The sequence below is a fragment of the Cyprinus carpio genome, chromosome A4 (assembly GCF_018340385.1).
Source record: "Cyprinus carpio isolate SPL01 chromosome A4, ASM1834038v1, whole genome shotgun sequence".
NCBI classification, from domain to species: domain Eukaryota; kingdom Metazoa; phylum Chordata; class Actinopteri; order Cypriniformes; family Cyprinidae; genus Cyprinus; species Cyprinus carpio.
This window is the reverse complement of record NC_056575.1, coordinates 507,329-519,186: the sequence shown is the minus strand read 5'-3', so window position 1 is coordinate 519,186 and position 11,858 is coordinate 507,329. Positions and strand designations below refer to the sequence as shown.

Below are 11,858 nucleotides of genomic sequence, written 5' to 3'. Positions count from 1 at the left end.
GCCTGTGAAGTTCATGAGATGGCCTGATTAATATAGTGGAACAAAAACATGTGTGTGGCTTGGTCACTGTTATGATGTAAATGAACCGTAGACTGTATAAAGACAGGGACGCAGTGTCCGTGACGTCCCCCGTAGACTCCTGAAGAGCGGTTTTGAAGCTCGAGGTGTGCGGAGCGGGCCGTCTGAATCTTGGCAGCGCATCACCGCGCGACTCTCCCGGATAATCGAAAACGCCCACCTAGCTCGACGGCAGTGTCAGCAGCGGCAATCCACCTGTCACTCAAGTGGCCACGCCCTTAATTATGCAGAACTTTAAGGCTTAATATAATTTAAACGGATGAGTTATAAAAAAAAAATTCACCCTCTCACAGTTGTCATGAATTAGCTATATAGACCAAAATCATTTTCTGAACCAGACTGTAAACATGTTTTTTTCTGCTGTAAAGTTTTCATGGGGAGTCTATGGGATTGACTCTCTTTTGAATTGTGAATTACAGTTTAAGTCACTTCCTTGTTGGCCTCACGAGAGAGAGCGGGAGGTTGCTGCACAATCACACAGACTTTCACATTCAGAGACTTGGTGTTCTCACATCGACTGATAAAGAGCTGATGGTCCTGCAGCTGATCTGAGCTCAGCATCTCCTCCTGTTCTGTTTGCACACGCTCCTCCTGCAGTAGATGGATGTCTGGTGCTAGAGCATTATGGGCTTTACTGCAGATATAATCACGTTATCTGCTGCTCATTTTACACAGCCATGTGACATTAGGGCCTTTCGCACCGCGGGAACCTTTTCATAGTCCCAGAACTAATTGTGGAACTACCCACTTTTTGGTGTTTTCGCTTCGCCGGAACTGTGTGGGATTTTAGTACCACACTGCCTTTTTCGAGAACCACATTAGCTCCTACTCCGGAGCAGGGTCTAACCAGCACAACTGGTGCTACCGTGACATAAGTAGACGCTGATTGGCCAAACGTGTACAGAAATGCCCTCACCCACCATGATTTAAAACACTGTGCAACATACTACAAACATTGTGTCAACTTATTTCACAAGTATGAAGGACAGAGATAAATATACGGAACGATGAAGTGCAGGCACTTGTAGTAAATGTAGCACTGTCAGTTGTTGTTGGAGATTCTTAGTCCTCCTTTCAGCGAAGCTCTGATTTGGGGATTTAAACTATTTTTATCTCGTAGTAGAGGCTTGTAGAGCAGTCCGCAGTTACATGTTCCTTTTTTGGATGTTCGGTGCGTTCTTTTGGGAAAGTATGCTTGAATTTGAAATATTTGATATTCAAAATTATTCCGATATTTTCGCTAATATTCGATATATCGCCCAGCCCTATTTAAACAAAGGAATTAATGTATATAAAAAGTATCAAAACGATTGTTTTTATATTATTAGTAATAGGCAAACATTATAATAGTTTCTTGTTTGCCGTCAGCATTAAGCAAATACACATTTTTATCTTTTAATCAAATCTTTGAATGATTTATGAGCATTTAATATCACAAACCTTGCAAACTTAGTTGAATCCAGCTGTGAGATCTTGTGAAGTGTGTGTGTGTATCCAGCATGATCGCGTGTTCTCTGTGTGACGGTCGGTCCGTGTGAATATAATGCTTTAAACTTTAAACTCATGATTTCAGATTATTCTGCGCTTTATGCATTTACCCAGTCATATTCATGTCACTTTCTCTGTGTGCTGTGTGTAAAATGAGTGTTACCCTGGCTTTATTTGATAAATATGATTCCCAACGCACACAAACTTCCCAGAATTCTGAGTGCTTTCCAAGATATCGTCATCGACATCGGCTGTCAAAAAAAACAATATCGGTCGACCACTACTAAATACACGTGTGAACAGCGGTGAACAGTGGTTTGTGATCACTGAAACACGCGTGACCTGATCGTCCGTGTAAACACTGATGGAACGCACTGCAAAACCAGAGAGTCAAACTTTGCTGCTCTGAACCGAAACACTCGGACTACATTTACATTAACAGTGGAACTCAATCACAGCTGTCCCTCTTCTTTTCATTCGCTTCATGTCCTGTTCGCTCATAAGCCTCATAACATGGGTTAGTTCATTCAAAAGTATTTTAATCTGCACAAGTCACGTAGAGTGTGATGAAATAAGTCAAATGAGTGTCATGATGTAATCTGAACACGCGTGTTCACAGGAGACGTGTGTGAATCAGAGGTTTGAACGGCTTTAGCTGCTTGCTGATGTATTTCCGCTGCAAATGTCTGTCTAAATGTATTTTTTCTCTGCTGTTAACGCTGTATGTGCACATCTTTTTACAGAGATTACGCCGATTATCAACCAAATACAGAACAGAGAAGATCTACCCCACTAATGTTGGAGAGCAGGAGGAAAACGTGAAGAGAAACCGATATAAAGACATTCTGCCATGTGAGTAAACGCTAACCTATCCTGATTACTGTTACGTTATGATTGAAGGGCTTGAGAGTGTCAGATCATGTGACTGACGGCTTGTCTTTATCTGACTAAAAAATATTCATACTTTGAACTATTATTATTACAGTATTTATTTAAAAAATGTAGAGGGCCTTAAAAATAATTATCCCAACACTGGTAAAACAGGCTTATACTGATTTCCTCATCCTCTGATTATACTTATCAATCCTGTTTCTATTATCATTATCATTCAAAAAAGTTAATAAATTCAGAACACGGTTAGAATAGTATTCTATTTTAAATAGGACAGAATTTGTGTTTACAGCAGTAAAAACACCATACCCTGTAAACTCAATAATAATAAAAAATAATAATATAACAACAATTATAATAATAATATAAATAACTTAAAATGGTCTTTTCTGTTCTGTTTCTTCTTCAAAACTGTGTCACAGCACGTGCTGTTGTGTGAGTACAGAAGCGTTCGTATCGATGCGCGTATCTGCAAGGACCCTCTGAAGGTTTCTGTACAGCCCTCATTGGGGACAATTTGTACCCAAAAGTGAACTAAATCTGACAAAATCTCCCAAAACCTCCCTTTGGAGACTTCTACATTTGTAAAACTGGTATAGAAATAAAACTGTTTATTTTTTGAAATTGTAAAATGCAGAATGTTTTCTGTGAGGGTGTGGGCTAGGATTAGCTTCTAAAATCTATCACTAGCTGTATATAAAAACAATAGAAGTCTATGGAATGTCTCCATGTAAGTAAATGTGTGTGTGTGTGTGTCTGCTGTCATGTTGATGTCTTTCTCTTGCATCCCAGTTGACCACAGTCGTGTGAAGTTGACATTAAAGACATCCAACCAGGACACTGATTACATCAATGCAAACTTTATCAAGGTACTGAAGACTTCCTGTGCTTCTGTGTGTGTGTGTGTGTGTGTGTGTGTGTGTGTGTCTGTGTCTGTGTTTGAGTGTGTGTCTGTGTTTGAGTGTGTGTGTGTGTCTGTGTGTGTGTTGCTGTAAGGGCTGCATAATAATTCTCATTCCATTGTTATTATTCTTATGAACACGATATTGCATTGTTTTTTATTGATCTACAGCTCTGTGTATTAAATGCCACTCCATTTGAAAGCATGTGATGGAGATTTACTACTAATCACAGAACCGGCTTTACTGATGAGATGCACATGATAATAACGTGATTTATCGTGCAGCCCTAGTGTCTGTGTGTGTGTGTGTCTGTCTGTGTGTGTCTGTCTCTGTGCCTGTGTGTGTCTGTGTGTGTGTGTGTGTGTGTGTGTGTGTGTGTGTGTGTGTCTGTGTGTGTGTGTGTGTGTGTGTGTGTGTGTGTGTGTATCTGTGTCTGTCTGCCTGTGTGTGTGTGTCTGTGTGTCTGTCTGTCTGTCTGTCTGTGTGTGTGTGTGTGTGTGTGTGTGTGTGTGGGTCTGTGTGTGGGTCTGTGTGTGTGTCTGTGTGTGTGTGTGTCTGTGTGTGTGTGTGTGTGTGTGTGTTTGTGTGTGTGTGTGTGTGTGTGTGTGTCTGTGTCTGTCTGTCTGTCTGTCTGTCTGTCTGCCTGTGTGTGTGTCTGTGTGTGTGTGTCTGTGTGTGTGTGTCTGTGTGTGTGTCTGTCTCTGTGCCTGTGTGTGTCTGCCTGTGTGTGTCTGTGTGTGTGTGTGTGTGTGTCTGTGTGTGTGTGTGAACACATATGAACAAGTGCCGTTGTAATTACCCAAAACTTGTGCAAAACTGTTGCTTTATTGGCTCTTGAACTAAAGTGTTTCTTCTTCTGGTGTGACACACAGTGAACCGTCACGTAGACTCTGATCTAAACAGTCTGATGAGGTTTTAGGACAGTAAGCAGTGTTTTAGTCAGATCTGATTGTGTGTGTGTGTGTGTGTGTGTGTGTAGGGGATCGGGGGGCCGGAGGCCTACATTGCCACTCAGGGGCCACTGCCCAACACCGTGCTGGACTTCTGGAGGATGATCTGGGAGTACAAGGTCATGGTGAGTGAATCTGCTGCCACAGAGAGACACTGTGTGTGTGTGTGTGTGTGTGTGTGTGTTGTTGTTGGTAAGTGATTATTTTCTGTTGCGCAGGTCATCGTGATGGCGTGTCGAGAGTTTGAGATGGGGCGGGTAAGAATGATTTAAATGTGGATTCTATGCTTTAGTCATAAAAGCTTCGACTCACAGACTCAAACACGTTTTTTACTTGCTTTCCTCTGCAGAAAAAGTGTGAGCGTTACTTCCCCTTGTTTGGAGACGAGCCTGTGACGTTTGGCCCCTTCAGGATCTCCTGTGTGAGTCCACGTTACACTTCCCAGCATGCACCACTCTCTTCACATGACCTCAAAAGAAACACGTTGAGTTATGTTATAATGTTATTATTGAGGTTAAGTAATGTTATTGTTCACGTTGGGAAGTGAAACATGTCCACACTGGAACTTGTGTGGCTTAAATCTGGTTGTTCTCAGTCAGCTGATGACGGTGTGAACAGCTGAAGCACATTAGATTTGACATCTTACATCTTTATTTTTCCCCAAGTGTGCCTTCAGTTTGGCCAGCAGTCAGATTTACTGTAATTTTACATCAGTATAAAATAAATATGAAGCTATAACATGCCTAATATACAGATATTAGGCGTGTTGTATTTGCAGATTTTTAAATATGAGTCTTTTTTGTTTGTTACCAGCTTAAGTCCCAGTTATGCACTTTCAGGATTCATGTTTGAGATTTGTGTACGAGTGCTCTTTCCTCACGTCACAGAACACACAAACTCTATCAAATGCATCAAGCTGGTCCATGCAGATCAGAATAAGTTAATGACAAGTGTTCTTAAGTAACCTCAGAGCTGTTCATCTGTATTCAGACTGTCTGATATGGACTATATGGATATGGATATGGATTTTTTTTTCAGGAGTCTGAGCAGCCAAGGACAGATTATTTTATCCGCACACTATCAGTGGAGTTTGATCACGTGAGTCTCTCGGACTGTCTGTCTTTCTGTTTGTCTGTCGTAGCAGGACAGTTTTTAACCATCAGTCTGTTGCTCTCTCATTCGTCAGGAAACCCGGCGAGTGACGCAGTTCCATTACGTGAACTGGCCCGATCACGACGTCCCGTCATCCTTCGATTCAATATTGGACATGATCGCCCTGATGAGGGAATATCAGGAGCATGACGACGTTCCCATCTGTGTCCACTGCAGGTATGAGATCTGCTCCTCCTGACCTCACGTCTGATCTTCAGTCCCATGAGCTTCGAGCAGCAGCTCAAACTGACGCCTCAATCTTCTGCCGTCATGAGTGAGAGGCCGTGACCTGCTCTTGATGGCTAATCATCACAATGAATGACAGGCTGAGGTTCAGGTTAAGTCTGGGGTTTATTGGGTTAGAAATCTTTTATTAGCATGAGCCTCTGAGTTTGTGCCATGCTTGTTTTCTGTGCTCAGTGAATGGAGGGGGTGAGGGCTTGTGCAGATGGTGTGTGATGGAGGATAGCGGGGCACCAATGATGCTGCAGGGCCTTCTGATAGTTTAACATGTTTACTAGTTTAGTGTAATATCAGTGTGTGTTCTGACTGCATATATGTGCTGTTGTACATGTGTTGACAGTGCTGGCTGTGGACGCACAGGAGCCATCTGTGCAATCGACTACACGTGGAACCTCCTGAAAGCTGGGGTAACACACACACACACTCACACACTCACACACTCTCACACACACACACACACACACACACACACTCTCACACACTCTCACTCACACACACACACACACACTCTCTCACACTCTCTCTCACACACACACTCTCTCACTCACTCTCTCACTCTCTCTCACTCACACTCACTCACACACTCTCTCTCTCTCTCTCTCACACTCTCACACACACACACACACACACTCACTCACAAACTCTCTCTCTCACATACACACACACAGACACACAAACACACACTCACACACACACACACATACACACTCACAAACTCTCACACACACACACTCTCTCACACACACATTCTCTCACACACACACACACACACTCTCTCACACACACACTCTCACACACACACACTCACTCTCTCTCACACACACACTCTCTCACACACACACACACACACACACACACACACACACACACGCGCACACACACACACACACACACACACAAACACTCTCTCAAACACAACACACACACAAAGATAGTCTAATCCCTGAAGGACTGGCATCGTGTTATTTTGCAGAGAATTCCTGAAGATTTTAACGTTTTCCAGCTGATTCAGGAGATGAGGACACAGCGGCATTCAGCAGTTCAGACCAAAGTAAACTTCACAAAACACACGCTATACACACTGAAGCTGAATAAAACACGTTACAAACCAGCGCAGGATTAAATCTCCAACCTCCTCTGTCTCTCTGTGCGTCAGGAGCAGTACGAGTTAGTTCATCGAGCGATTGCACAGCTCTTTGAGAAACAGCTGATGCTTTTGGAGAGTCCAACAAACTCTGAGCTCACAGACGGGATGGTAAGACCCCCCCCCCCCCCCCCCCCCACACACACACACACACACACACACACACACAGACACACACACACACACAGACACACACACACACACACACACGGACACACACACAGAACGAGCTGCTGGGATTAGATCTCTTCTAGAAAGACTATGTCAGTTAAGAGAAATTAAACAATGAACAATAGAAACTGATGCTTTACTTCCTGTTTAAAAAGCCTGATATACAGACAATGCAGTCTGACTGCACACACACACACACACACACACACACACACAGAGGACTGTAAGTGTCAGTTTGAGGCTGTAATATCTTCATTCTATCCTTTTCTTCTCTCTTTTCATTTCTCCATTTGTGATGTAGAGGTTCTAGTGTTTGACATTCCTGTGTTTGCTTTGTCTTTGTTCTGACACACTCGCTCTCACCCACTGCAGGAAGAGGGCAGCCCGGAAAAATCCGGTCAGAATTCAGATGAGGAAAGATGGGAAACGCCCCCCCCCAAACCGCCCCGCATCCGCAGGTGAGACTCCGCCCCCTCGGTACACGCCTCCAGAGCCTCATCACCTCAAACCTCCAGCCGCACCGAATGAAGAAACGTAGAAACGTACTCGTTTCACAGAGCGTGTGTCAATGCAGATTTAATTATTTTAGTATTTAGAAAGTATATATAGTATTATTGTTTAGAGAATTATGTATTTCATGCCATCTGCTGTTTCCATACGAACTCATGTCTTGTGTGAATGTTTGTCGCCCTCTGGAGGTGAAGCTCATGTTTTCTGTCTTCTCTCTCAGTAATCAGGCCGAGGGCGACGTGAAGGAGGAGATTCTGCAGCCTCCAGAGCCGCGGCCCGTTCCGCCCATCCTCACGCCGTCTCCGCCCTCGGCCTTCCCTACGGTCACAAACGTGCGGCAGGACAATGACCGCTACCATCCCAAACCCATCCTGCACGTGCTGGCGTCGGACCAGAACCCCGACCTCAACGAGAACTACAATAAAGCCGGACCGACCGTCCCAGCACCACCCCCCGCCGAGGGCCCGGACCGACGCCTGGAGCCCAAGCTGAGCATCGAGATCAAGAAGGTGCCTCTGCAGGAGGGCCCTCGCAGCTTCGAGGGGAACAGCGTGTTGCAGCGGTCACATGCGTTTAAGCGCTCCAACACCAGCAGCAGCTCCATGTCTGAGGAGTCCGACGACCCGCCGCGACCCAACCACCTGCCGCTGAAGGAGGAGAAGGGTCACGCCGCCTGGTCCCTGCCCAGTCCTGACCGATCGCCCAGTCCTGTGACCCCAGCCGCACCCGTCAGGACCGCGCTGAGCTTCACCAACCCGCTGCACTCGGACTTCAGTGACGCCGACGGTCACTCCGGCATCTCCACGGCAACCAGCACTGTATCAGCACTGCAGAGCGAACACGTTCCCCGCAGGGTCACACCGATGTCCATCGCCGGCCAGAGCCTCCCGACACACACCTCACCAGGTACGTACTTAAACACTCGCCGCTCCTCTGTCTGCTTCCTTTCCAAGCTCTCACTTCCTTCGAGTCGTTTGACTCTCATTTGATCAGGTTTATTGTCAGAAATGAGCAGGAAGTGACCGACGGAAGCATCACTGTGACAGGAGTCTGTGTCGCTTGAGTCCAATCTCACAGACAGAATGAGAATCTGAGGAGCGTGTTGGTCTTCAGGAAGTGGGTGTGTGTGTTATCTACATTGCTCTCGGAACAGAAGAACCTTTTTCTTTCAATGCCTTTAAGTTCTGTCAGCTTGTGTGGTCGTAGATTCACATGTGTGTGTGTGTGTGCGTGTGAGTGTGTGTGTGTGTGTGTGTGTGTGTGTGTGTGAGTGTGTGAGTGTGTGTGTGTGTGTGTGAGTGTGTGTGTGTGTGTGTGTGTATGTGCGTGTGTGTGCGTGCGTGCGTGTGTGTGTGTGTGTGTGTGTGAGTGTGTGTGTGTGTGTGTGTGTGTGTGTGTGTGTGTGTGTGTGTGAGTGCAGAGCTGCTCCTCGGATCTGTAGGTCACCTGATCAAATGCAGCTTGTTTCCTGCCTCTGAGCTGTGCTTATGCTGCCTGTCTAGGGCACTCAGTAGGGTTGTGGGGCTGAAGGCATGATGGTATCGTGTTCTGAGCTCGTGATCGGGGCTCCGGGCTTGTGTCAGGTGCTGACGCTGTGTTCAGCTGGGTAAACGCTCTGGATGGTGTGTGTCTGTGTGAGAGAGAGAGTGCTGGTCTGTAACTGCTCTTTTTGCCCCAGACTGTGACGACAGTGAAGATTTGCCCCCGCCTGTTCCTGAGCGAACCGCTGAGTCCTTCCTAATGGCCACAGGTGCGTCTTTACTGTCTCCAGCCACACGAGGGCAGCAGAGGCTCTGAGACAGAAGCACAGCGCATCACTTCCTGCTTCTGTAATGAAGTTGGATCTTGTTCCACTGCACACAGAGTTCAGACAATGAAGATTTACTTTCATCTGGTTGCTCTTGGTGAACATCAGTTTAATGACACACACACACAGCGTGAATCTCAGCCCTCTGTTACGTCTCGCAGTGACTGACGTGGTGGTTATGAAATACAAATGACAAAAAGTGGTTTTGACGGAATGCTTTTCAATAAGTATTCAGGTAAATGCTTGTTGGTAGCTTGTGTGTGTGTGTGTGTGTGTGTGTGTGTGACTGTGAGTTTGAAGTGAGCTGATCACTGATGCTTTATGAAGTCATCAAACTTTAATTAGTGAGGTAATAGCGAGAGCTTCTCGTTCTCATGTCATCTATCTGAACTTCCTGTAACGTTTCCCTCGTGTTCGTTCCGACCCCGCAGATGTGAAGCCGCCGCCGGCCGAAGCGTCTTCAGACGAGCCGTCATCACAGGTGAGACGCAGTGTTCAGAAGTGTCTGTTTCTGCTGGAACGAGTGTTTGACGTCCGTCTCTTCTCTTCACAGACGTCTGCAGACACACAGACTCCTGCTAGTCCTCCAAAGACCGGTACGTCACACTTAAACCTGATAGTATCAGGGTTTATTAACGTTTTCTCATTTTTGGCCAATGAATCTCACTCAGAATATGGGTGTACGGAGGCGAGAGAGACAGTGTGCATCCAAACACACTTCCTGTTGATCAGCACTTCCTGCAGATTTTATTTTTACTGAATCCATAAAACTTCCTCTCAGTGTCTCGTTCATCTGAGCTGAGTTTGTGCAGCGCTAGAAACCAGCGTCAGGTGCCATATTTACAATATTATCATGTGTAGAATTAACAGCATTTCTTCTTTTTTGAAAATATTTCACAGTTAATGTCAGTCGGCTTTATTAAATTAAGTCTCGCGTTCACAGACGGCGCCGCTGTTCAGTTAATTCAGTAAAAGGTTTATTTGAATGTTAATGTGCTTTTGTTTCTGGTGAAAGTCTAGAGCTGTATCTCCGCCGCTGAACGCAGTCAGAGTCACAGTGATGTGATGAAATAAAAGCCTGATGACGAAGGTGTGCTTCTGTTCAACTGTGTTGGTGTGTGCGTGAGGTCGGTTTTGTTTTCTTTTTCTAGAAGCCGAGCAGAAGAACGGAAAGGGTCCGGATTCGCCTCTGAGCGTCCCGAAGGACAGGAGAGCCGAGACTGAGATCGGTGAGTGACGAGAGCAGAGGAGCAGATGAAAGCTTTTCCTTCATGATCTGTGAGTTTCTCTCTGTGTCTCTGTGCCGCAGGGTTCAGCAGCCGCTGCTCGCATCCCAAAGGCCCCCGGGAGCCTCCGTCCGAGTGGACGTGACCGCGGCACCCATCCGCTCCATCTGCTCCACGCTCCTCTTTCTGCTCTATAAGTGCCACTGTAGACGGACGGTCCAAGACTCTGCGCCCTCTTCTCTGACTAACACAATCAGTAAAGCTACAAAGATAATCTCCCATGATGCACCTGTGCAGCCGCTGCTGTAGTGCTGCTCGCTGCCATGGACTCGCCGGGACCAGAACCCTGCCTTACTCTCACTCCTCCTGCGTGGCTGGACCAGGACCTGTTTGTTACTCACACATCTTCTGCAGTAGTTTAGACTGGGACCAGACGGACGAGGGCCGCGGAGCTGCTGCCTCACTCACGGTGTCCTATGTGTGTACAGGGCGAGCCGTAAATAATGATGCAAACGTACTATCACTGAATATATTAATGCGATGTAAGACGTCTGTGCATGAAAGCGTCACGTGTACCTCAAACCGTAAGTTATTTGCCCTCCTGTTAGAACAAAGGTTTTCAGTGTTGTGTTTTCTTTTCTCCTCGTTCCTTTGCGTTGGTCGGCCGGCGTGTTTCAGCCGCTTCACGAGACGCCGGAGGCTGGAGATTGTGATGATGCTTTTTGTAAATTGTATTCTAGAGGTTATTTTTGTATATGTCATTTTCTCACTTCACAAACAACAACCCGATAGCTTGGCCATGCCTTTTTTATTTTTTTTTACTGTGTATGTTTAAGACGCAGAGAGAGAATGTGTGCGAGTTGCACAAAGTCGCATTTAAACCTCTGGGATTTTACTCGACCTTCCAACACAGACCTGTCAATCAATCAATCAATGTCAGTAAAAACATTAGGAGGAAGATGTGTCCTGCTGCTTTATTCTCAGTAGATGCTGTGTGTGTGTGTGTGTGTGTGTGTGTGTGTGAGTGTGAGAGAGAGAGAGTGTGTGTGTGTGTGTATGTGTGTGTGTGTGTGTGTGTGTGAGTTTGGGGGGGGGGGGTTTTTTTTTTTTTTTTATTTGATGTGGTTTATTTTGTTGATATTGTTTTTTTGTTTGGACAGGTGCTCGCTCTCAGCTGCTGCTGAACATCTGTATTCACACAGCTGTAACGTGTTTGTGAACAGCAGCGTTTGGTTTTCTGTGTCTGTTTTCTGCAGCAGTTTGTCATTTGCCATTATGTTTTTGATGTGCTAATCA

At 45.7% G+C, this 11,858-nt stretch overlaps 1 protein-coding gene across 2 annotated transcripts in view; it reads left to right on the top strand.

Moving 5' to 3' along the window:
- Positions 1–11,520, top strand: part of LOC109103316 (tyrosine-protein phosphatase non-receptor type 12-like) — an 18,363-nt gene extending 6,843 nt beyond the window's left edge. Inside the window, exons 2-18 of one of the 2 annotated variants that reach the window (XM_042737098.1) lie at positions 2,310–2,418; positions 3,250–3,326; positions 4,339–4,434; positions 4,528–4,566; positions 4,659–4,730; positions 5,348–5,407; positions 5,496–5,638; positions 6,045–6,111; positions 6,678–6,755; positions 6,861–6,959; positions 7,392–7,477; positions 7,750–8,435; positions 9,208–9,279; positions 9,768–9,817; positions 9,890–9,932; positions 10,488–10,565; positions 10,646–11,520. In XM_042737098.1, the coding sequence (XP_042593032.1) occupies positions 2,310–2,418; positions 3,250–3,326; positions 4,339–4,434; positions 4,528–4,566; positions 4,659–4,730; positions 5,348–5,407; positions 5,496–5,638; positions 6,045–6,111; positions 6,678–6,755; positions 6,861–6,959; positions 7,392–7,477; positions 7,750–8,435; positions 9,208–9,279; positions 9,768–9,817; positions 9,890–9,932; positions 10,488–10,565; positions 10,646–10,707 (1,917 nt within the window). In that variant the 3' untranslated portion in view covers positions 10,708–11,520. The remainder of the gene's footprint in view (positions 1–2,309; positions 2,419–3,249; positions 3,327–4,338; positions 4,435–4,527; positions 4,567–4,658; positions 4,731–5,347; positions 5,408–5,495; positions 5,639–6,044; positions 6,112–6,677; positions 6,756–6,860; positions 6,960–7,391; positions 7,478–7,749; positions 8,436–9,207; positions 9,280–9,767; positions 9,818–9,889; positions 9,933–10,487; positions 10,566–10,645) is intronic. The other variant, XM_042737104.1, reaches the window with a different exon arrangement.
- The last annotated feature ends 338 nt before the right edge of the window (positions 11,521–11,858 follow it).